General features: G+C 49.0%; 1 protein-coding gene across 1 annotated transcript; it reads right to left on the reverse strand.

The window, feature by feature from the left end:
* Positions 1-17,288: 17,288 nt before the first annotated feature.
* ZBTB7C (zinc finger and BTB domain containing 7C) lies at positions 17,289-25,540 on the reverse strand. The gene is made up of 2 exons (XM_066339995.1): positions 24,345-25,540; positions 17,289-17,984 (listed from the first exon to the last, which is right to left on the reverse strand). Exons 1-2 carry the CDS (start codon positions 25,523-25,525, stop codon positions 17,348-17,350), a joined length of 1,818 nt encoding a protein of 605 aa, XP_066196092.1. The 5' UTR covers positions 25,526-25,540; the 3' UTR covers positions 17,289-17,347.
* Positions 25,541-25,611: the final 71 nt, after the last annotated feature.

Raw genomic sequence — 25,611 nt, forward strand, 5'->3', positions numbered from 1 at the left:
ATCTAATCAAACATCTTGCACGCACAGAAAACACCGAGAGAGTTAAAAATCAGTTGGGTGAGAGCAGGTAACAGCTAGAAACCAGACGTGACTGAAACATCAGCCAGTGTGGTTACAGCTCTGGGCAGCACCCAAATTCACACCCTGAGCATTTGTTTGGACTGAGGAAAAACCAAAAGGAGGTAGATCTCCACCAGACTGGTTTTCTTTTTTGGTGTCTTCTTGTTGTTGTTGTTTCTTTATTTGTTTGGGGTTTCGTTTGGTTTGGTTTGTTCAGTTAGTTTGGGTTTGATTTGGGTTTTTCTGACAAAATGTGGTTGGGTTGTTTTTTTTTTTTTTCCTTTCTCATACAATTCTTGATTTTATATTACTTTGGGAAGGAAATCATGGATGCCTTTTCCATCAGAGCTAATGAGCAGGCTGCTGGGTGCCACATTTCAGAAGCTGCCTAAACACTGTCCCTCAGAGCACCACACCTTGCTCCCTCTCTTGATATGAGGTTCAGTTGCTAGGGTGAGGCAGTGAACACAAAGTGACATCCTAGTGTCCCAAAGTAAAATGCTTCACTTTTTGAAGTTGGAGTTTCCACAGGTGAAACTTCAGTGAGCAGTCATGGGATAGGATTCACATCACACAAACACCCAGAAATAATCACCTCTTCCCCTAACAAAGACAAAGGCAGACAGGCAGAACCTCATGGAGTTCCCCAAGTACTTTAACACCAAGAAAAAATGGCTTAGTGAGGACCAGAAGGGTCTAGAAACATCCTTCCAAAAACATGAAGGGAAAAAAAAAACCCTTCCCAACCCAAGTTGGCATAACCCTGTTGGCACTGTGGGAGCCACCCCAATTGTCCAGCTGAAGTTTAGCTCCCCTTTCTTGGAACACCAGCTCTGTCTGCTTTCTCCTTCCTTTGACAGAACCCAGCAACAGCTCGTGGGCAGGCAGAGCCAAAGGGACCCAGCAGCTGGGGACAGGGCTTGGAATTCACCTCTGGTAGCTGAAATCCAGGAAAGGTTTGTCAAGTCTGTGAACTCGCTGTGTGCTCCAGCATCAGAAGGATGTACAGCCAGTCCAGAGGAGGCCACGGAGATGCTGCCAGGGCTGGAGCCCCTCTGCTCTGGAGCCAGCCTGGGACACCTGGGGCTCTTCAGCTGCACAAGAGAAGCTCCAGGGAGAGCTCCCAGCCCCTGCCAGGGCCTCAAGGGGCTCCAGGAGAGCTGCAGAGGGGCTGGGGACAAGGCCTGCAGGGACAGGACACAGGGAATGGCTTCCCAGGGCCAGAGGGCAGCGCCAGCTGGGATCTGGGGAAGGAATTGGTGGCTGTGAGGGTGGGGAGGCCCTGGCACAGGGTGCCCAGAGCAGCTGTGGCTGCCCCTGGATCCCTGGCAGTGTCCCAGGCCAGGCCGGACAGGGCTTAGAGACACCTGGGATAGTGGATGTTGTCTCTGCCCACCCAGAATGATATGATCTTTAAGGTCACTTCCAACTCAAACTAGTCTGTGAACATACAGATCTGTTAAAATCAAAAAAACCCCAAGAAAATCAACCACATTTTCAAGTGGTTTCACACTGTTGGCACTTTTTGTCTCAATAAAATTAGTTCTCTTTTGCTTTTCGTTAATAATTACAACATTGTGCTGATATCTGAAATTCTGGGAGCCCTGTGGAACCTTGGTGCTTTTGGTTTATCTACAGTGTTTGTTATCAGGAAAACCAGGGACTATGTTTAGGGGAGAAGAAAGAAACAGATCTTTTGGCAGAGCACTGAAATTATGTCCTGAACATTAACACAGATGCAAATGAAAGCATGATCGTGGGGAAATACACAAGGATTTAGCAATTCTGGATTAGAAAGAGGATTTCAGCCATGTATTTCAAATCTCTAATCTCAAGTTAGCAAATAATCTAAATCCACCTAATAATAATGAATGAAATAATAGCTTAGCTAAGTAATTACTCCCTTTTTTACTTCGTATCAGTCAGAATAAATATATTTCATGAGCTTTCATTGGAGCATTACTTTACATTGCAGTGATTTTAAGTAGTGGATTTTATATTTGTTATCTTGGTTGACTGAAACCAAACATTCTCCCTGTTTTTGGTTTACAGATTTGAAGGACCTGCACTGTACAGCCTGGTGCTAATGTAACCTCAGCTGCTCCCTTACCAGACCTCTGTCTGTGAATTTGCCAGCTTTGCTGCTTCAGAGAATTCCAGGTGGGGATTAGGTTTTGACAGCACACAGGTGAGTTGTGGTAGAGGCTGTAGCAGCCACTTTTCTGATGGGCACCTTGAAGTCTGATCCTGCACAATCCAAAGATGCTGTTAAAGCCATTTCAGCAAGGCAGCACTTGGAAATTCCCTCTGAGGACCAGGACAACACAGTGAAAGTGGGAAATGCTTTGCAAATGGCTAAGCACGAGGCTGAGCTTTCTTATGCCTGGGCATAAGACACTGATCCAAGCCTTGCTGAGGAGGGCAGCAGCCTGAGCCTGCACTCACTGCGTTCTGGTTTATGCTGTGATTTCTCTCCTGGGTGATTTCTGTATTAGAGAAGAAGAAAGAACCCATAACCCCAAGGAGTGGTGACTCAAGGGCTGTGCCCTGTGGCATGGTGCCTCCTATGGCCAAGAGCTCCTGGGGAATCGTGGAGTGGCTTGGATTGGAAGGAACCTTTAAGATGATCTAGTTCTGACCCCATGTCATGGGCAGGGACACCTTCCACCAAAACCAGTTTACTCAGAGCCCCACCCAAACTGGCTTTGAACACTTCCGGGGATGGGGTAGCCACAGCTTCTCTGTGCCAGGGCCTCACCACCCTCACAGGGAGGAATTTCTTTCTAATATCTAATCTTTCCCTGCCATCTGTGAGTTGGCAAGCATTCCCTGTTGTCCTGTCACTACATGCTTGTGTAAAAAGTGTCCCTGCACCAAAATCTAATCCTGCAGTAAGCTCATCCTCCCCCAAGTCTGAAGCCTCTGTGCAAACAATAGCCTGCTCAGACAGAGAAAAAAGAGGTGTTCACCATTTTCCCAGTGATGATCCACTTTTCCCCATGCCCTCCAACCTGATCCCTCCCCAGCTGCAGGCAGGACTCAAACCATGAGCCCAGACACTGCCCAGACCTTGCTCCAGCTTCCACAGCCCTCACAGGGCTCAAAAAGTAGTGCCCTACCATTTTCTAACCAACATGACGCAGTCTTGGCTGTTCTGGTAGCCAAGGAAGGGTAAATTTTGACTGACTAGAGTAGATGGGAATTAAAGCACTGGAGGAAAAACTGAGGCAGGGGAGGCAAACAGCATGGATGAGGTTAGCAGATCTGGGAGATAGCACAGTTAAAGGTTTGTTGTTTGGGCCATGGCACATGCCAAACTTCTGCCTCAAAGCTGCTTCACCAGTGTATCCTCCTGGAGGAGCCAGTGCCCACGTGTCCCAATCTTCCCGCACACAGAAAATGGCTTTTATGGCTGTGTCCAGGAGGGCAGGAGAAGCTGAGGGCTAACACACTTCAGCAGCTGCTGAAATTACCTCTCCTGTCACAGAAATTTCCAGCACAGAACCATCTCACCAGCTGTCTGACAACTCTTAAAACCAAGAAGAGAAAAAGCTGCCCACTTTGGTCACTTCTGCCAGTGAAAATTGCTCCCCCAGCAGCCTCCAGCTCTGTCTGCTTGTGACTGATCCACAGGTGGCTTTTTAGCTATCATACTTTTTTTTTCCCTCCTCTCTGCCTATGCAAGAGACAAAAATTCAGCTGCTGGAAGAATGCTGACCTGCAAATTGGAGAAACTGCAGGGTTGGGGGGGAAACATGCTTGTCCCTTCCTTGTACCTGCAAGGAAGGAAAGAAATGCCAGCAAACTGGCACTTTAAAAGAAAAAAAAATCAGAAAACAGTGAGATTCCTTTTCCCCACCATTATTTGTGTTTTGCTTCAGCTGTGTCTTGGATGTGAGGATGGGTGTCAGAAGCAGGGACCTTTGAGGGCTTCAGGACACAGCTCAGGCTTGACCAGAGCACAAGGAACACGCAGCAACCAACACAGGGGCCACACTTGGAGCTGCCAGAACACTGCCAAATCAGGCAGCTGAATCCCATTTTAGGCATCCACATCCAAAATGCAAGCCCTAAATACCAATTTCCAGCCAGTGCTGATGTTTGTCATCATCTATCAGACTCTGGCCAAATGCCCAAGTCACTGCAGTGGCATCATTCCCCACTGCCCCTTCCACACTCAGCACTTGTGCTTTTTATCTAGCTTGGGTTCCTTCTGCCATCCCCTGACCTGCTCACCCCACACCGTGATCCTGCTGCTGCTTTTTTTGCTTTTAGTGACTATGAAAAATACACGTATTCCCTGCAATTGCCCACCTGCCCATTTTGTGTGCTCTGGAAGGGCTCCTGCCCGTGTTGGATGTTACAGAGAACCCTCTGCTGCAGCTGGGATGTGCTGGTGACCTCCCTCCAGACTGTGGGGTAGGGATAACCAACCTTCAACCTACATTCTTTAGAGCAGTGTTACCTCCTGCAGAGGCAGATTCGGCCTCAGAGATGTCCTTCTCCCCTCACTCAGTCCTTTCTTTTAGCCTTAGTTTGATTTCAGAGTCCTCTGTTCTGCAGAAGCAGCAACCCTGGTGTCACAGAAAGGGGGCCACTCCAAGGCCAAAGCCTACTTCTCAGTTGGTTAAAATAGATTTTTCTCCCCAGACATAACAGTTTCCACTGAGGATGCCAGTGTCCCCCACCACTGTCCTTTCTTGGACTAGAAGAGAGCTATGCAAGGGCATTGCTATTCGTCTAGCCATGTGTTTTACCTTCTCACTAATGAAAACCATCCCTGTTTTTCCTCTCAGAAGCTGACATGGGCTCCCATCCCAGCCTGTCTTTGAAGTTACAGTTTCTGACTTTCTCTGCCTCTCCCTCCTACCTACCCTCCTCGTTTTGAAGTGAGGGATCATCCAAGGGACACCAGTGTGTGTGCTTGATTGAGAGCCCTCCAGCTCTGCTCCAGAACACAGGCAGACCAGACTGATAAACTGATATGCACCATCCACCTCCAAGGACAAGGCTCTCAGACCCATACAGCTCCCATCCTAGGACACAGCTCTGCAGCCTCTCAAGGAGATGGGCAGACAGCTGTGCCCACCACAGGGACAGAATAAGTCTCAACATCACCTCTATCCTCTTTGGGAAAAAAAAATAGAATTTTTTTTTCCCCTGGAGCACAAATACTAATAATATTCCAGGAGTTGAATTTGACCATCCTTGTAGGTCTCTTCCAACTCAGGATATTCTGTGATTCAGATACTCATCAGAAGCCCACAGCCTGGGGAAAAGTCACTTTGGGAAAGTGACTTTCTAGTCACTAGAAACTGTGGCTTTCTAGTAAAGTGTGGGAGGTTTTTCGTCCCTGATGCTCAGGATGTCTTTCTAAAACCTTCTCCTCCAGCTCAGCTAGGAGTTGTGGGTTTGACACAGAACCCCTTTCTTGGCAGAGGATTTGATGAGCCACCAAAGCTATCAAAACTCCCTCTGTAGTCAGTTGTATTATGTATTTTATTGTGCATTAGATATTTGCCGAAGGACAGAACGTATTACTCCTTGGGCAAACCTCTCACCACCATACACAGAGGTAACCTGGATGCCAAGGCACCCTACACAGAGAAATTCCATGTTTTGTGTTACAGGAGTTTGAAGAGATGGTCACAATGATGGAAAGAAAATCATGAAATGTTTGTCACAAGCAAGGATTATGGCTCAATCTTGCTCCCTGAGCATGGAAAGAAGCAAACCCAGTCCTTCAAATTTCAAGGTTCTGGTGAATTTGAGACATAAATTATTCATTGTCCTAAACAAAGTAATTCCCTTATCTAACTCATCTCTACTTGCTGGAGCAATAAACATGGCTGCAATTAATTCTGGTGCAGAAGAGCCAATAAAATGAATTATGTCCCAGAAACCTTTCTTCTGCATCCTATTTTAAGACCAGTAACAAAAACACATTGCCAGAAGCTTCTTTCAGACACACCATCATGAATTATAAAGACACTGGAAGACAACATGCAGATGCAGATCCTCTCAGGCTTTGGTCCTGCACCAGCAGAGACAACAACAGCTCTGTCCTCTTGCCTTGACAGAGCTCAAGGCTTACATGGGCAGGGACACATTCCACTGTTCCAGGTTGTCCCAAACCCTGTCCAGCCTGTCCAGGGACACTGCCAGGGATCCAGGGGCAGCCACAGCTGCTCTGGGCACCCTGTGCCAGGGCCTCCCCACCCTCACAGCCACCAATTCCTTCCCCAGATCCCAGCTGGCCCTGCCCTCTGGCCCTGGGAAGCCATTCCCTGTGTCCTGTCCCTGCAGGCCTTGTCCCCAGCCCCTCTGCAGCTCTCCTGGAGCCCCTTGAGGCCCTGGCAGGGGCTGGGAGCTCTCCCTGGAGCTTCTCTTGTGCAGCTGAAGAGCCCCAGGTGTCCCAGGCTGGCTCCAGAGCAGAGGGGCTCCAGCCCTGGCAGCATCTCCGTGGCCTCCTCTGGACTGGCCCCAATGGATTTAAGGCCACAGCAAGGCTCATTTCTCCTCACACTCAAAATTCCCCATCTCTTCCTGAGCAAGCAGTTCCTTCCTTTTCACCAGGGATGAGCCTGTGCCTGCTCTCCTGACACTGAAATCAGCTCCACAGTCCCTCCCTCCCGTCCTCCCCTCACAAATCCCTCCACATCCTCGGAGCCCTAGCAGGGAACCAGCATCCCAAACAATTCAGCTAAGACAGCCCCTCACACCAGGCTCCCTCATCCAGGCACAGCAGAGTCTCAGATTAAGCGATAAGCCTCACCACAGCCCACAAAGATGGATAAAGTCACCATTTCCATTTTACAAATAGAGGAGCTAAGGCAGAAAGATTAGCTGCCTTCCCTCAAGGAGCCTCAGACCTGGACTCAAATTAAATGAGTTTCTCTCTAAGCAGGGAGATGGCTCAGGTTACAGCTGTGGGCTGTAAATCACAGAGTGCCTGGTGCAGGCTGATGGGAGAGAACACATGATAGTTTATTAAATGTAATGAGGCTTAGGTGCCCAGTTTTGTTTGAGGCCAATACCCTAATTTGTCCAGATAAATTGAATTTTCAAAGCAAAAAGTATCTTTTCAAGCATCTTCACCAACCTCTTGCATCATGCTGGTATCCTCTCTCTATCTCTCTCTCCTGCACCTGTCTGAGCTACCAAGAAAAAAACAGGGAAATATGTTATTTTCCTGCAAAAAATGCAGGAAAAACCACATTCACCCCATAGTACAGCTTGAAGGTGGTGCAGATCCCACCCTCTTCTCTCCCTGTGCTGTGGGATCAGCAGCACAGCCAAACAACCCCAAGCTACTTGGGCTGAACCTGTGGATCTTCATCTGGTGGTGTCCCTCATTAGCTCTGCATCCAGCAAAGGAGAGCTCTGGGTGCACCCACAGCCTCCTGCCTCTCTAATCTGCTGTTCCACACAGAGAATGTGTGCTTTAGTACCATAGCCTACCCCATCCTGGGTGTTCAAATGTGCCGCGATCTTTGGTGAAAGCTTTGAATGCTGGGTGCAAGAGACGAGGAGACTGATGACCAAAGTGGACAGGGCATGAGAAGGGATTTATTCCCTTCCTGCCACAGGAGAGCAACCAGCATTTGGAAAATATGGCTGTGTGACCCATTCCAGATGTTTGACTCGAGAGGGATTGCTCTCCCCTGAGCTGTAGGAGGAGCTGGCACACCTGTGAGTGTATGACCTGGATGGGCTGAAACCCTTTCCCCCACCCATCCTGCTGCTGCCACCCAGGCAGGCTGTGCTCCCAATGTGCAGCAACACCCAGCACCCTCTGATTTACACCGCGACATTATTTCAGAGCTCGTTGCTGTCCTGAAAATCCACTTCATAGCAAATTTTGAAAGTGCAGCCTGCTGCCGCCGAGCTGCTTTAGAGAAAACACTGCAAAAGGGTCAGCGGTGCCCTCCTACACCCCGTTATCATCCTCCTGCTCAGATTTTAGCTGCTTTACACCAGGGACCCATTGCAAAAGGTCTGTGGTGCCCTTTATCATCCTCCTGACATGCTCTGGTCCCCTTGTGCTGCTGCTGGGCATGGGGACATTCATCCCACGGGGACATTCATCCCACGCCATCTCTTCACGATCTCCGGGCATCCTTCCCATCCCTCTGGTCCGCGAGGGTCTATCTAAACCCTACCTGCTCCCACGTGCTGGGATGTCCCTTTTCCTCCCCTGGAGGCCCCCCCAGCACCCTCCCGGCGTGGATGGAGCATATGGCCGGGCATATGGGGCCTTAATGCAGCAGCTGGCACAGGGCGGAGCGCCCGGGATGCAAACAAGGAACCCGCGTGTGTGACACGGCCACATCCCATGCTCTGGACATCCCTTCCCGGCCAGGGAGGGTGTTGGCAGTGTCTGCCGCCCCTCCCTGCTGCTGGGATTTACTCCGCTGCTGCTTATCGGGGGAAGGAGTTTCCTCCCTCACTGGCGTTTAGAATCATCCCGGTGTTTCTTTTTCCCTCGCTGTTGCAGGGTTGGTTCAGAGCATCACCGGGGACGTGGGCATTTACCTCTCTCTGAGTGGGATTTTTTTCAGCAGTGGGGTGTTGGCAGGGAATCCTCCACCCTCAGAGACAATCCTGGATCGCAGATGCCCCCGACGGCTCCTGCTGCTCATCCTGGTCTCCTCTCGGTTAAAAAACGCCCTCTCTTGGTTGCTTTCTTTTTCCCTCCTGCTCCAAATTTCAGCTGGATGGCGATTTGTGCAGCGGCCAGGTGAATCAGACAGGGAGGCTGGAGACAAGGAGATGAGGCTTCTTGGGAATACTCCTTCCTAACATTTAATTTAACAGGCTGATGGAGCCATGGCCAAGCACTCCCCAGGGATGATTTTGCACCTGTGTAAAGGGTACACAGAGCACAGAGATACCTGTGTGCTGGAAAGGCACCGTGAATAAATCTTTGTGCCTCCCCATGCCTCAGTTTCCCCTCCCGAAGGAGAAATTCTGTTGTCTTACACATAACATCTGGTGAGGATAAACAGCTAAATGCATTTTAGATGTACGTAAGTCTGTGATCATATTCACAGAAATATATAAGGGTTGTTTGATCCGTCTGAAAGTATATATTTATGTACACACACACATGCACATATGTGTGTGTGTGTGTGTATATATATATATATATATATATCAAAATATAAAATCCAGCTTGCTTGTTTTCACTCCAGGGAAAAAGCACCCCAAGTGCTTGGAGCTACAAACCTCTGTCATAGGCTGAGCTGATTGAACATAAAGAGCACCAGGCAGCTGCATGAGGAGCTCATCTGCATCTGGAACTGCTGCTCCAGCAGTGATGGTTGCCCCTAGCTCACAGAATCACAGAATTATTTAGGTGGGAACAGCCACTAAGATCATCAGATCCAACCATTCCCCCAGCACTGCCAAGTCCACCAAACCCATGTCCCCTGTTGCCATATCAGGACATCTTTCAAATCTCTTTTAAATCCCAGGGATGAGGAGTCCACTGCCCTGGGCAGCACTGCCAGGGCTGGACAACCCTTTCAGGGAAGAGATTTTCCCCATATCCAATCTAGACCTGCCTTAGCACAGGCTATTTCCTCTTGTCAGCTGGGAGCACAGCCCGACCCCCCCGGCTGTCCCCTCCTGTCAGGGACTTGTGCAGAGCCACAGGGTCCCCCCTGAGCCTCCTTTTCTCCAGGCTCAGCCCCTTTCCCAGCTCCCTCAGCCTCTCCTGGGGCTCCAGCCCCTTCCCCAGCTCCATTCCCTGCCCTGGACACGCTCCAGCCCCTCGGGGTCTCTTGTCCTGAGGGGCCCAGAGCTGTCCCCAGCACTGGAGGTGCAGCCTCACTGTCTCCCCTTGGGACATTTTCTTCCACCTCCCACAGAGCTTCTGTTCACTCTTCACTTTTCTCATCCAGCTCCCGTGCTTCAATTTTTTTGGGTCACAGCCTGGCTCAGACCCTTGCAGCAACACCCAGAGCACATCACTGCTCACCTTCAGATCCAGGGACCTTGTCTCAGAAAGGTTGTGAGGGCTTTGTATTTCCAGCCGATTTCAATGAATATATCATCAAGACCTCCAGAAAAATACCGTAAAAGCTGTTTAAATGAGAACCCCGTTTCTGAGAACTCAAAGGTGAAGCCTTAAATATTTCCCCAACACTGCAAAACTCCAGCTAACAGTGCAGAAGTTGGTCCCACTGAGACAACCCTCTCCTATTCACTATGGAAACTGAGTTAACAGCTACACCTTAAAGACAGGCAGGTTTACAGCCATCCCTATAAGGATTTGCCAGAGGTTACCCAAGAGCAGAGGAAGGTTTTAGCTGACAGACAGGGTCTGTCCTTAAAAACCTCAGCCCCTGCCTGGTCTGGCTTTGCATCTCCTGCCTGCAAATTGGCTGCCTGAATTTCAGATGACCCCTGAGGCTCGAGGCACTGCATGAATTATTAGGAAGCCCGATAGGATTTGTGACATCTCAGTCAGTGTCATCTCTGCAGAAAGAAGGAAATAAAATGAAACTTCGGGGGTTGCAGCTGAGCACTGCTGGTTGGCTTCTTCCTCGGTGTTTGCATTTATGGCTTTTAGTCTCAGTTCCTAAGGAAATGAGCTTTAAAATAATTGCATGATATTTACATTTGAAACCCTTACTTGCCTGAACTGAGCAAAATTATTAGTGGTACCATGAGGGGAAATGGGAAATATCAGCTGAGGCCACACTGGGCATCAGAGGGTCCAGTACTGGCTTACCCTTCAGGGAATAATAGTTCCCTAAAAATCAGAGATCCCAAGAGGCCACTGAAAACTGCGGCATGTTCCCAGCCTCACTGGCCTTATTACTTGGTGGTGGTTAACTGTAAAAAATTCTTAGGAATCACAGAATCACTTAGGTTGGAAAAGACCTTTAAAATCATCAAGTCCAGCCACTGAACTCCCTCTGGACGTGGCTGAGGTTTGTATTTCCCCTTCCTGGCAGGTCGACGTGTCTGGGTGTGACGGGAGGTGACAAGAGGGTCCTGCATGTCCTGGCGCTGCTGAGGTCCCCCCAAAACTGCTCCAGATGTTGGTGCCAGCCCTCTGATGTCCTCAGCGTGGCCGAGCTGCCTCCGGGCCACCACATGAGGGCAGCCCAAGTTCGGGCGTGCAGGGAGCTGGGCGACCAGATGTGCCCGAAAGGGTGAAAAACAGAACCCCAACAATTGCACTCAACATTTACAGCGTTTATCCGCCCCTCGCAAAATTTCATTCTCGTGGTGACAAGCCCAGATGCCACATGAAGGGACACCGCAAAACGCTCCATCAGCTTGCTCATCAGCGTTCGGACACAGAATCACTTGTGCTGGAAAAAAAGACGGCTGGGATCATCAAGCCCAACCACTGGATCTGGTCCCGAAATCTGAATTCCCCAGCCCCAGAGCAGCGCTAAGGACACACCACAGGCTCACCGCTTCAGGTAACAGTTTATTTTCTCCAGGGGTGTAAAATGTGCAGCAGGTACGTGTACAGGACCGCCAAAAGGAGTCGCAACCAAACAAGAGACTGGAACAAAGAAACCTAAACAGTATCCTGCCCTACAGCAAATAGTGCAAGTCATGTAAAACATTGGTTCAACATAGGAAAACACGGGGAGGGGGGGAAAAGGTATTTCCAAGCCACAGGTATTTTCTCTCCCTCTGCTGGAGATCCCAGAGGTGGGGCTGGGAGGTGGGATGGGGATGAATTCACTCAGGCTCAGACTATATGGGGTGTTATCTTCTACAAGCAGGGATTTTTTTCTCAGTTCTTCCCTTTTCCTTTTTTTGGCTTGGAAAGAAACACAGGTGCACACAGTTAGAGGTACCAAAAGGCAATGGCAGATCTTAAAAACCCAGCCAGGGGTGACTTGCTGCCAAACACAGCATTTTCTTAAAACGAGATGGTTGGGGTCTTGCTTCATGTACTCCCTTACCTTAAAAGTTTCCTCTGCAGCCACAAAATATTCCAGCTGCAGGGCACAGAGACTGTAAATAAAGCACTAATCCCCTCCAAAATGGATGGAAAAGGATGGGGGGCATAGCAGGTCCCAGGGAGCTGCAGGCAGAGCACGAGCAGAGCAGACACTGGGCAGCATTTGCAGCCTCACTGGTGCTGCCAGGAGTCCTGCTGACACATTCAAGTCTAAAACATTTTAGGCTGTACTTTGCAAAATTATTCTTTTTTCTTTTTTTTTTTTCCTGCAGGTGACTGCCAAATGGAAAACCCTCTCGCTTCCCAAACTTGCAGGCTCTTTCTCCCCCTTCTTAAAACACCAACTTTTTTCTTTTTTTTTTTTTTTTTTTTTTTTTTTTTTTTTTTCCCTGTATGTAATTTCCTCCTGCACAACTGCAAGAAGAGGATCTTGCAATGCTCAGCACAGGGTTTTGAGCCCAGGGAAAGGGTTTGCCCATCCAGCTCCCTGCCACTCGTGCCAGGAGATGCTCCTTTGGCTGCCACACCTGGTCCAAGCAGCATCACCCCGGTGCTGTTCCCCCTCCACAGCCTGGATGCTCCAGCAGATAACAGCAGCTGTTCAGGAGCAAGCATGTAGCCATATGTTGTTGCTAACAAGCATTTACTGAAGCTGGTTTATTCCCGTGATTCCCAAGTGTCTGATTAATGCACAGCTCCTCCGAGCAATTTTTAGATTTTTTTTTTTCCACCCTCCACTTGCAAATCTACCTCTTCTTTTTTATTTTTGTTGCTGTTGTTGTTGTCATTCTGGCATTATAAGCAAACCAGAATGTGAGCATAAAATGGGGTTAAAAGCCACAAGACCTGAAAAAAAAAAGAAGTTGTAAGTGTATTTAAATAGCTGAAAAGCAGACTACACAATTTTCATTTTGTGGATTTTTTTGTGCTCAGAAACACATAGTTTATGGGCTGTCCTGCCATGGTTGTGCAGGTCCAAGCACGGAGTAGCTGCTCAACAATTCACCACCTGCACTGGGAGGGGGGTTGGTATTTCTTTGTTCCCAAGTCACATTTCTGGACTCTGCCTGCAGATCTGGACCCCTGCACCAGCACCTGATGCTGTGCAGTCCTTCTCCTAAGCGTAAAGGAAGGAAAATGACCTGTGGCTGTAAGAACCTGGGATGTTTTGCTGGGATTGCAGCAGGGTGTACCACCCATGAGCCTGAATCCTTGGCGCCCAGGCTTGGGAGACACGGACCTTTATTTCCCACTGCATTCCCAGTTAAAAAACACTGGGAAGAAATCAAGCTGCCTGACCTGGGTCCCTGGGCTGTGCCAGCATCCCATTCTCTTGGGAAAGGTTTTACCAGGGACTGTCCCACAGGCTGAGGAGAGAGGTGGTGGTGGTGGAAACATCCCTCCCTGGGGTTAACCTTATCTCAGTGAGCTATGGGAAAGCACAGCACGCTGGTAGGTAGCAGAGAGGTGCCCAAAGGTGATTCATCCCACCCCTGGGAGGTCCAGCCTACGCTGGGGTGAATCACCCTCCACCAGCACCTGCCTCCCTCCAGAGCCAGGATGGCTTCAGAGGAAGGCTGGGAATCACGCTGCAGGTTGCAGGACAGCACGTAGGTCTCTCAACAGCCACAGGGAACCTGTTTACTTTGCTTCCAAGAGGCTGAACAAGTCCCGCCATTCCTACCTGGAGCTTATTTTCCAGGCTTTTGCACCTCATTCAGAAACAACAAAGGGATTCTGCAATTTCTGAGCAGCCACGTGAATTACAGGGCCCATGTTTGTGTCAGCTGTGTTCACATCATCATAGAATCATCAGAGGATTGGAGTTGGAAGGGACCTTTAAGGGTCATCCAGATCCACCCCCTGCCATGGGCAGGGACACCTTCCTCTATCCCAGGTTGCTTCAAGCCCTGTCCAGCCTGGTCTTGGACACTTCTAGGGATTCAGGGCCAGTCATCATCTCTTTGGGTAACTTGTTTCAGCTGTAAATAATTTCTTCCTTCTATCTAGACTGAATCGCCTCTCTTTTAGTCTGAAACACCTCCTCCTGCTCTATCACAATAGGCCCTGCTAAAATCTGCCCCATCTGTCTCCCAATCTGCCTTTAGGCCCTGGCAGGGGCTGGGAGCTCTCCCTGGAGCTTCTCTTGTGCAGCTGAAGAGCCCCAGGTGTCCCAGGCTGGCTCCAGAGCAGAGGGGCTCCAGCCCTGGCAGCATCTCCGTGGCCTCCTCTGGACTGGCTGCAGCAGCTCCACGTCCTTGTGCTGTTGGAGGCAGGGCTGGGGCAGCTCTGCAGGTGGGCTCTCACCTGGGCACAGGGGCAGAATGCCCCAGCCACTGCCCCTGCTGCAGCCAGGCTGTAAGAGCCAGGGTGAGATGAACAAGGAGCCACCAGACTGTGAGCTGGGACAGACCCCGTGTCCTTCCAGCCCCAGGTTTGGTGCTCAGTACACCTGTCCTGGTTGGGAAACGGGAGCAGATCCCCAGGAAGGCACCTTCACACCCAGCTGGGCTCCCATGTGGATACCTGTGGCCTGGACTCACCACACAACACCGAAACGGGAAGAAACAGGGTTTTCTCTAATCATCCCTCTACACCCCAAAACACGATCACTGCCAGCACTCAGCTCCCTCCAGCCCTACCCAACCCAGCGCCAGCGGGAAAATCAACCTTAACTCCATAATTGTCATCAGCATCGCAGCACCAGCAGCCCCTTGGGCTGGAGCCCATACCAACTCAATGTTTAATTAATAAGTGATTATTCTGGCTTTCCAAAAGGTGTCAGGCAAACATCCACAGAGCTGAGGCCACACGGATGGATGCGCTGGCAGCTCAGCAACTGCGGTGGCTTTGCCTTCTCACCATGGCCACAGGCAAGAAAATCAAGTCCTGCTAATAATTTAAAAGCATCAATTAATACAGTTTAATAAATACATAAAATGATCTAGTCTCTCTTTTTTTTCCATCCGCTTTTTAGCATCAATCAAAGTTAAGGGTGATTGTCCCGTGAGTAACTAAGGCAAATTTGTTTGTGTACGTGTGTGTTTCTCTCTACTTTTTTGTTTTGATTTTTTTTCCATTGTTTTGTACATAAAGCAATCACATAAAAATAGTTATAAATAGAAAAATTGCAAAGGTTTATCCCCACTTAGACATATAGGAAAAAAAAAAAAAAAAAGAACCCAACTGACCTAACAAACAAACCGAGACAGAAAAAACACCTTGCTTCAAGTCCTTGCAGATCATACAGTACTCAGCATCTTTGGATATTTTACAATGACTCCATATCGTAGACAAAAAAAAAAATCAAAAAAACAAACAAAACACCTGAAGGAACCAACCATCTGCAAACGTCGCTTGTTTAAGAAGTTGATATGGATTAAAAAGAAAAAGTCTGATGCAGTTTTAAGAAGATTTCTTTTTCTTCTTACTTTCTTTTTTTTCTCTCTCCATTGACTTTTGTTGCACGTGGAGTCTTTATGGGTTTCTTTCTGGAGGAGCAAGCCGAGTGTTGGGCAGTTCCTTGGGAACATTCTGCTGGGGGTGGTCTCAGAGCAGAAGCCCCTCAGGCCCTCCTGGGGGCTGTGGAACCCTGGACTCCCTGTGTCCCCCTCCTTGCCTCTGGTGGGCAGATTCTCATCCAGCCACCGCGCCACTGATGGAAAAACCAAAAATCTCATGAACCCGCGGGTCCTCGCATTCCCTTCGATTCTGCTGACGTTGAAAGGTCGTAGTAAAAAGAGAAATAAAAAGCCCTAAATTGTAACATTGACATTTCCAGGTGTTGGTTTTGTGTAGAACAACCACTGCAACCCACCTCAGCCAGTGGTGGAACCAGGGTCCCACCGTGTCTGCCTCCCAGGGCTCATCTAGGAGGAGCCATGAGAGGCAGAGGGCCACCAAAAGCCTTGATCCTTCACAAGTAGCTCATGGATTTGGGGCTGAAGGAGGTGGACAGGGCAATTTCAGCCAATCAACCACAGGGTTTTTTTTTTGCCCCAAAAAGAATTACCAGATGGGATGGCCAGGATGGGGACTGCAGGGATGCTGGGGAGTCACCCCAAACCTGCTGGCCACTGTAGGTGACCTTCAGCTTGGAGTATCCCATCATATGTCACTTCTCTTTTGAACTAATTACAGCTGAGAATGAAATAGCACTTCTACTTGCTTGCAAGTAGGCAGTGTCACCATCAAGACACCTTTAGTGAACTTTTCCACAAAGATCCCTTGAGACAAGCAGCAGGGACATTTGCACACCTGATCTTTTCCCATCAACACTGCAGATTTGGGGCCATGTGAGTGTTTGGTAAATTTTTCTCATCACTATCACATAAGAATTCGAGGGAATTAAGGAAAGAACCCCAGACATTTTAGACTGGTCAGCGGCAGCGAATTCTGACTCTTTGGTTTGAAACTACTTTTTTTTTTCATTTCAAAATTCCCACTGGTTCATTTTTTTCAAAGCAAGGGTTTAATAAAAGCTCAGTATCGAAACATTACTGATTCTTCCAAAACTTTTCCTTCACCTTTTCAAGCAACTGAAGTTAAAATACTCAAAATAGGCTTTGGTTCTCCTTTTGAAACTTTGAAATAGCTAAAGAACCAAAATAAGTAAAATCCCCCTTTTCCACCCAGCTTTGCACTAGGTGTTCTATCTCCATTTTTTTTTTTTTTTTTTTTTTTTTTTTTTTTTTTTTAAGGTCCCAACTCATGCTGCAGATCAGGGCTTTCAGCAGCCCTGTAAATCTGATATACTGCTGAGAAAGGCAGTGGCCAGGATCCTCCCTCTCTCCCTCTCCCAGCAAGGCTGCTAGATGTCCCCTTTATCCCTTGTAGAATAAATTGTTGCCAGACATGGGAATTAATTAAGAAAAAAAAAGAAAACAAAACCAGAAAGAAAACAGAAAAGTCTTTTTGACCAAAAGGGCCAAGGAATGCAACGTAACAAACCCAAGTCTGGACGGCTTGTCAGTGTCCAGTGAGCTCTGTGCGTGGGAAAATGGGGAACATTTCCCACAGAAAAGCTATCTCATGGTGATGGCCGAGCCCTGGACTAAGGCAAGTGACATTTTTTGGGGGTGTTGAAGAGAGCAGCAGTCCTGGCCTGGCCTTCCCAGACGGAGCCATGAGTGAGTGGTGGGATGGGACAGCCAAGTGCCCCAAAGCCAAGTGCAGAGTCTAAAGTGCCGGTGGCCACGGGGCACAGCACCCGCCCATCCCCAAACCCCACGGCAGGCCACGGCAGTGAGAGGACAAGGAGCTTCTGGGGAACCTGATGATGCAGAATGGCAGGAGGGAGCCCCAGGGGAGCGGGCTGCCTTGCTGGGACGCATGGTGGGACCGGGCACGGGTTTAGTTGCTGGCCTCTGAGATGGGAGCCACGTGGCCGAGCCCCGCCAAGCCGCTGAAGCCCGCGCTCCAAGGGTCTGGGAGAGGGAAGAAGGGCTGGGCAGCGAGGCTCTCATTGTGGCCCAGGGCGAAGGCGAAGATGCCCGCGTTCCTCTCCATGTCCATCTGCGCCCGCCTGAAGAGCTTCATCTGCGTTTCCTCGATCTGGCTCTCCAACTCCTGCAGGCTGAACGGCGCCTTGGCCCCGCTGAGGAAATGCTTGGGGCTGGGGCCGGGAAGGCACACGGCCGCGCCGCCGAGGTGGCCGCTCACCTCCTCCAGCGCTGGAGGCACCACGAAGCCGCTCTCCACGGGCGGGCCGCCGGGGGCAAAGAGCAGGCCGGCCGCCCTCCACGCCGCGGGCTTGCGGCCACGCCGGGGCCGGGCCACGCGGCAGCTCTGGCGCTTGATGTGGCGGTGCAGGTGGTCGGAGCGGGTGAAGCTCTTGTAGCAGAACTCGCACTGGTAGGGCCGGATGCCCGTGTGGATGCGCATGTGGTTCTTCAGGTCGTAGTTGTGCACGAACTTGGCGTTGCAGTGGATGCACAGGTACGGCCGCTCCCCCGTGTGCTTCCGCATGTGGATTTTCAGCTTGTCCTGCCTGCGGAAAGATAAAAGGGGGTTTGGTCAGGCGGTGCGGGCTGAGGTGTCCTGGGTTGTAGTTTAGGATGTATTCTATCACCATGTTCAGTTCATGGCCCATCAATGCCTTGTGCATGACTCACGGATAACTCCCTCCGGGAGTTATCTCTCTTTAATGGGCCATCAAGGACCTCCTTTATGACTCATCATCCCATTGTGAGATGCCCCGCCCATGGGGAGGAGCCAAGCATTCTCACCTGGATATAAGCTGGGATTTGGGACAGTAGAAGCAGCCCTCACCCACTGGATTCCCAGAGGACTGGAGCTACCAGACCTTTCCACAAGATCACTGCTTCAGGAAGACCACCTCACCTGGACTGCTTCCATCACCCTGATCAGGTTGTATTCTGACTCTGTCAGTGTTTTTTTTTCTTTTTGTATTGTTGCTTTTATTTTATTTTATTTATTTTATTTTATTTTATTTCCCTTTCTTCTCAATAAATTGTATTTCTGACTTAGAGCCTCTCACTTGGTTTGTTTTCAAACCACAACAGTGGGATTCCTCTTTTTGGGGTTGCTTGTAGGATTATGCCCTGGTTTTGACCCAGAGACAGGGCTCCTGAGAGGCGTTTCAAAAACTCTTATTCCATTTTCATTCCATGTGAGAAGGGTGAGATAGTACGGATGTTACAATTCCCACTATCACAATCAGAAGCCCAACTATTTCCTAATTACGATACATTATAAGTGTTTCTTGGCCCATCAGCTTTTGCCACGCAATGCCATTAATACCTTAAAGCAAATCATCTAAAATTACCTCTCGTGGGTTCTACTACAATGCCTCTTTCATAGTTTTATTTCTCCAAAGCATCCAGTCTTATTTGCAAGGCCATCACTTGAAACTTGTTTCTAGTTCCATTTCTCTCTCAACAATGTCTATCCTATTCCATTGCATTCCTAAGTCAGCATTTTCTATCTCAAAATTAGCATACAGATGCATACTATGTGAGCCTTCTGTCAAGCTTTGACAGAAATCCACTTCCCACAGGTGTGTCTCCCTGATTGGGATAGGGGAGGAGCTGATGGGAAAGTGGGCAGCTCATGCTGGGGCCTCTCCCAAAGTCTGGATGGTCTTGCAGGCTGATGTTTGAATCCCCTTCCTCCTTCCTGGGTGCTAAAACACCACACACACAGAGCCCTCCATGCCAGGAGTTTGCAGCCCATCCCGAAGAGCTCAAAACCAGCTTAAACTGGAGGAAAAAAAAATCCCCGGAATAAACCCTAAAAAGAGAGAATCATTAAGGCTGGAGAAGACCTAAGATCATCAAGTCCAACCATTCCCCAAGCCAAGGCCATCACTAACCCATGTCCCCAAGTTCCACATCCAGATGGCTTTTAAATCCTTCCAGGGATGGGGATTCCAGTACTGCCTCGGGCAGGCTGTGCCAGGGCTGGACAGCCCTTTCAGGGAAGAAATTTCTCCTGATTTTCCAAGCTCAGCTTTCTCTGGCACAACCTGAGGCTGCTCCCTCTTGCTCTGTCCCTTGTTCCCTGGGAGATGAGTCTGACCCCCAATAGGCTACAACCTCCTTCCACGTATTTTGCAAAGAGGAAATTCTAAATATGGGAATACATCTATATATAACTGAATCTGGGATTATTAAATAAATACAGCCCTATTCCAGCCCGCAAAGAAGGAAATTAGTTGGGATTTGAGAGCCTGGCAATGTGGGACATACTGCTTAAATCCAGTCCCTCTTGGAGCTGATTTTCCTCTCCTTTTATTCTTGCACTGACCACAGGGTGTCTCAGGAGCTTTCTTTTGGAGCAGAGAGTGATGCTGCCAAAGGTGCAGCACCCAGGCACTCTGTGCTTCCCTGCCAGGGTCTCCAAGCCCAGCACACATCCAACCTCCCAAACAGTTTGGAGAAGTTTTTTAAATCCAGCCATGGAGTAGTGTAATATCCACCCCAATGGCACTTTTTTTACAAGTATGTATTTTTTAAGGGGAACACCTAAAAGCCAGAATATTATTCTTATACTGGCAATCCAATCACCACTTTTTCCCTCAATAAATAAATGTTTCCTTCTGCAGCCAAAAAAAGAATAAAACCTAACAAAATCACAGCTGAAGTGCATGATTATAAAAAGTGAAGCTGATTATAGCTCAGCTGAGCTGAACACTGCTTCCTAGGTTGCACCAGTGGAGTTCAAGTAAAGAGTAAAGTTGGAAAATTCATATTGTTTTCCAAAATTATTTCAGTACGAACCCTCCAACATGCTAGTATTGAGGCTAAAAATATGTAGAATGTGTGGAGTAATGTCATTATTAGATATAAAATACATATAGTATATTACAGATATGCCATATGAAACTATATGGTATATTTAATGTAAACAGTAAAGAATATACAACTTATAATCGTTTTAAACTGTGATTATATTATAAATTGCATCATATAAGTATATATACGATGATTCAATTGATGTAACATAAAAACCACAAAAAAATCTGTTTCTTCTGGCAGGTCAAGCCCTCAAAACTTGCAAGGTGCTGCCTCTGGACTAGTTTTTGCCACCCAACCCGTGTGCATGTTGAAACAGTTTTTGGTGACATGCCCAGCAGCACAGAGGTGTCGGCCACACCGTGAGGAATGAAGTCCTGGGCTGGGCATCCCTGCACACCAGTCCCTCAGGATTAAGGATCCCAAGGAGTATCCCTAGCAGGAGAGTCAATTTTCCACCAGATGATGCTTTATTGCTTTTGGGAGACTGATCCTGCACACACAGATTTTTTAGGGAGACGTGAAAGAAAGCATCTCTCAGTCCCTGTGCCAAGCTCAGGGCAACTTCCCACTCTGTCATTTTTAAAGCTGGTGTTACCCCGAGGTTTTCACAGGGGTGCATTCCCTCTGGAAGGGCCGGGATCAGTGCTCAGCAGCAGACAAAGCAGCAGCAGCAGGAAGAACTTCACCCCGAACGGAGAAATCGCGCACGGATGAGCGCGGGGGCTCCCGCTGCAAAGCCGGGTGAAATGTTAATAAAAAGCAGAGCTGCCGACCCCACCCATAATTTAATTTGAACCTCTGCATGTAATGTTTAACTTAGCAGGATCGCTTTCCCTAATAAACACTCTGCGTGCCAGGACTGTATAATGTAAATACAGGCAAAGCTCTTTTCAGGCTATTACCCATCTCCGGCAGCAGACGGGGAGAAACCCAATCCTCCCTGCCCCGGCAGCATCTCCGGGGAATGCAGGGGAGGTTTGTGGCTCCACCTGGAGCCGCTCAGAGGCTGGGGGAGGAATGGTGAGGTGCTCTGTGGTGAAGAGGCTCGCTCCGACAGAGATCCACGCTCCGTGTGTGTGTGTGTGTGTGTGAATAACCTTAATGCAATTGCATTAGCAGAGCGATTAGGGCTCTGCGAGCTGTCACAACACAAATAATAGGAACAAATAATGTTAACCTTTCCAGCTGGAACGGTATCTCCTTGAGCACTCTGGGGCTGTCTTGGTGGAAAAGCTGAAATATTTGCAGCTTTCCCCGGCGTTCTAGCAGGGTGGAACTAGCGGACTATTAGCTGAGCAGCCTTTGTTTAAGGAAAAAATAATTAATGAGCCATTAAATGAAGTCCTGCTTCCTGCGATCAGATGTCCGTGGGCAGCAGGAGTGGCAGATCCAGGTGCACATAGGGCCCTTGCTGGGGGATGAGATCCCACTGATGTGCAGGGGAAGGGATCTGCTGGGGAGGTTGGGGCACTCCTCACCCCGGAAAATATATCTTCTCCATCTCCCCAGCAGATTTTCTCCTCCACAGTTCCTTAAATGCAGAAATAATGCAAAGGACTAATGCATACTGAAATTCCATCTGGGAACCTCTGCTTCTCTGCAACCTCACTCCCAGGGGACCTCAAAAAGGACGATCTGAGCTTGCATCTCCCCAGTGAAGGCACTGTGGGTGCAAGCCCAATGTTTTCAGAAAGCATGGGATTCCCCCCGAGAGCAAAACACATAATGCAAGTGGCAGCACTCAAGAAATCCCAGCAGAAATCTCTTTCTACATCTCAATCAGTCCACTTCGCTTAAAAAGACACTTTTTCCTAAAAGAGAGCACTCACACCAGAGCAATAACGAAAACAGCTAAGAAAACCCCACCCCGAACAAAACCAATTAGCTGCACACTATTCAAAATCCTTACAAACACATTTAAAAACGAATCAATATTTTAAGATATCCACTTTGCTCAGGGCGTTAATGAAGGACAAGACCCTCCAGCACCCAGCTCTGCACAGGGTGACCCACAAGACCAGTTTTCATCAGTGGTGTTGGGGGACTGCACTGTTGGGTGAGTCCCTGTTTTTTGATTTTTTTTCTTTCCTGAAGTCCTCCTACCCCTGTGCCTTGTATTTAGAAGCTGCTGAGCACATCAGGGATGTCAAAACTATCAGGTTTTAATCCTGCATTAGTAATGGGTCATGCTAGACCAGCTCTGTGTGGAGCTTTTAACCTCCACCATGCTGATATAACCTGCCTGGACTAGGCGTCAGTACCAGTGCCTCAGTTTCCCCGAACTAAGTGAACAACGCTGCCCTTGCCTGTAAAGGACTTTGGGAGCCCTCTGGGAGGGCTCAGCTCTATTATTCCTGTCACAGGGAAGGTGTCAGTGATGGGTCTAGCCAGGCCATTTCCTCATCAGCAATTAGCACCCGCAGCAGTGCACACACAAGACAGAGACAGGGACCACAGGGACGGGGCTCTCCCTCCAGCCCGAGATGCCACCAGGCTCACGGGGCTGAGACAACAGCCCAGTGCTAACCTGAGGATGCAGCACCAGCAGGAGCCAGATCTAAATTCCTGCAGGCAGGAATTATCACCACGCAGTGGCCTTTCCCCTGCAAATACCAGGGTGAGCTGGCTCACGTCGCAGATGCCCGCCCGAGGCACGATGCTCCCCGCATTACAATACGGTGTCTGCTGCGTTAATGGAGGGGAGCAGGGAAATTTATTTTCAGGTCAAATTCTCGTCATCTGCATATCTTCCATTCGAATATTATCACAGGGACAGGAGAAGAAAAGACAGACTGAATGCAGGAGCACCCCAGGTGTCCGGCCATTGTCAGGAGCTCGCCTCTGCCTACTGTGCAGATTATTTTCCTCTGGTTTTCTCACCCAAGCTTAATAGGGCTCTTCTTTCTCTCACATGCAGCCAGGAGCTGAAATACCATGCTCTTGTCAGAAAGCTTTATTATTATGGTAAAGATTGTTCTCATTAGATATTAATTATACTCAGCAAGAGCAGATCCAGGAATCTATTTGTCTCTGCTCACCGATTAAATTTGCCCAGCTTTGCAGAGCACCGTTTCAGGCTGGAACATTATATTTGCACTGCTAAATACAACTTGGCAAGAGAAGTTGCAGCTGCCCCATCTCTGGAAGTGTCCCAGGCCAGGCTGGACAGTGCTTGGAGCAACCTGGGATAGTGGAATGTGTCCCTACCCATGGCAGGGGATGGAACTGGATGAACTCTAAAGTCATTTCCAGCCCAAACCATTCCATGATTCTGTGAGTCCAACTCTACCCTCACCAAACCATGTCCCCAGGTATCATATCTACAAATCCTTTAAATCCCTCCAGAGATGGGGACTCCTCCACTGCCCTGGGAAGACTGTTACAGTGCTCTGCATGAAGAAATTGTTCCTAATATCCAATCTAAACCTCCCCTGGTGAAGCTTGAGGATGTTTCCCCTTGTCCTGTCATTTGTTACTTTGGGGAAGAGACCGAGACCCCAACTGCACTACTAACACATAATAATTAGGGTCACTCCAGCCCCAGAAAGCCCAGATACTGTCATGTCTAAACATGTGCAACTTGGTTGTGGTCTACACCGATGCCAAAATGTGCAAACCCGAAGTAATTACATCCTGTGGCTAAAATGGCCCTCCCAACTCAATGCATCTCTCAGCACATTAGAGATGAAGCCTCTTTGGCTGTTTGACCATCTGTTTTCCAGCTCACTCTGGTCCCACTGTGGTGAGCTATGGTGGGGTTGAAAATATCCTGTTACTTATTTAAGCTTTTGTCCAGTGAGGGGATGGATCCAGTGAGCTGTGGATGTCATCCACAACCCACAAAAATCAGTAGGTTCTTTTTCTTCCTCCACCCTCCCTTCCTCCCTTTTTATTTTTTTTTTTTCCAAAGGGATAGAGACCTTGCCCTGCTTTCTTCCCTACTTTTATTCTGGGGAAAAAAAACCCCAAACAACCAAAAACTGTGATGAGTTTTCTCTGATGAGTAGCTGAGAAATCAGTCAAGGGTTATGATGTGGCCCCTCCAGCCACCACCCCACACCCCAGACACAGCAGAAGTGACCAACACACACCTGGTAAAGCGAACTTCACAGATATTGCACATATAGGGCTTCTCCCCCGTGTGGGTCCTCATGTGCCTGGGCAGCTTGCCGGCTCCCATGATGACTTTGTTACAGATGGGACACTGCTGGGATGCCTTGGGCTTTATTTTCCTCTCTTCCTCCAGGGGCCATGGGGGAAAAACTCCTCCGAACTGGGTAGCACTTAGGAAATTGAGATAAGCGCTATAGTCAGTCTCTGCCTTAATGTGCCCTAAGGGAGCTGCTGGGGTGTTGGCAAACATGTCCTTGAAGAAGTCATTAGGGAAAGGAGGCGGAGGCACGTCTTCCTTCTCCTCCTCTTCCTTGATCTTCCTCTTTTTGATCACCAGATCCAAGGGGCCATTGTCTACTTGTGGCTCCTCGAGCTGGGGGAAGGAGTTGAAGTCGCCGTTCCACAGATGGGGGAAGAAGCTGGGGGCAAAAGGAGACAGAGCTGGCCTCCTTTCTGGGATGTTTGCCTTAGGGTACAAGTTTTCACTCAGCAAGGACTCTATGGAGAAGTCGCGTATCATGCCCAGGTGTCCAGTGGAGTTACTGGCTGGGAAGTGATTTGGAAAATCTTTAGGCGCTTCTGTGTAAGCTTCTTCGGTAAGATCAGACTCAGAAGGGCTTTGGTGGCAGCTTACTTCTTGCACATCGGCTAGGTTCTCCTGATTGACAAAATCTTCCACTTCCTCCTCCTCCTCCTCTTCCTCCTCATCTTCATCTTCGTCTTCGTCGTCGTCATCATCCTCTTTGTCATCTTCCTCCTCGGCCCCCCTGTCGGGCTCCATGATTTCAAGGCAAACGTTGATGATGCTCTGGATCTCCAACATCTTGGCGGCGCTGAGGATGTGCTTGACGTTTGAGGTGGTGATGGTGAGGGTTGAGGTGTAGGCGAACTCCAGGATGGCAGAAAGTGCTTCAGGCTTGACAAAGTCAATCTCGTAAACATAGGGCTGGTCTGTTAAAGTGCCGGTAGTGAAGAGTTTTTTGAAGTACTTGCTGCAGGCGGCCAGGACGGAGCGGTGGGTGCGGTACTCCTGGTCCTGCACGATGAGGATGACATCACAGAGCAGCCCGTCGTGCCTCTGCTCGTTCAGGCCGCACAGGACCTCGCTGCTGTGGTTCGGGAATGGGATCCCGATAAGATCCTCAATGCCATTGGCCATATTCTCATTTAGTGCCCTAGGACAAAGCACAGACAGCACAGAGCGTTAGAGGGGGGATTCTCAGCTGATAATGCCAAAGTGATGCT

This window comes from Sylvia atricapilla, chromosome Z, assembly GCF_009819655.1.
Source record: "Sylvia atricapilla isolate bSylAtr1 chromosome Z, bSylAtr1.pri, whole genome shotgun sequence".
NCBI lineage: Eukaryota > Metazoa > Chordata > Aves > Passeriformes > Sylviidae > Sylvia > Sylvia atricapilla.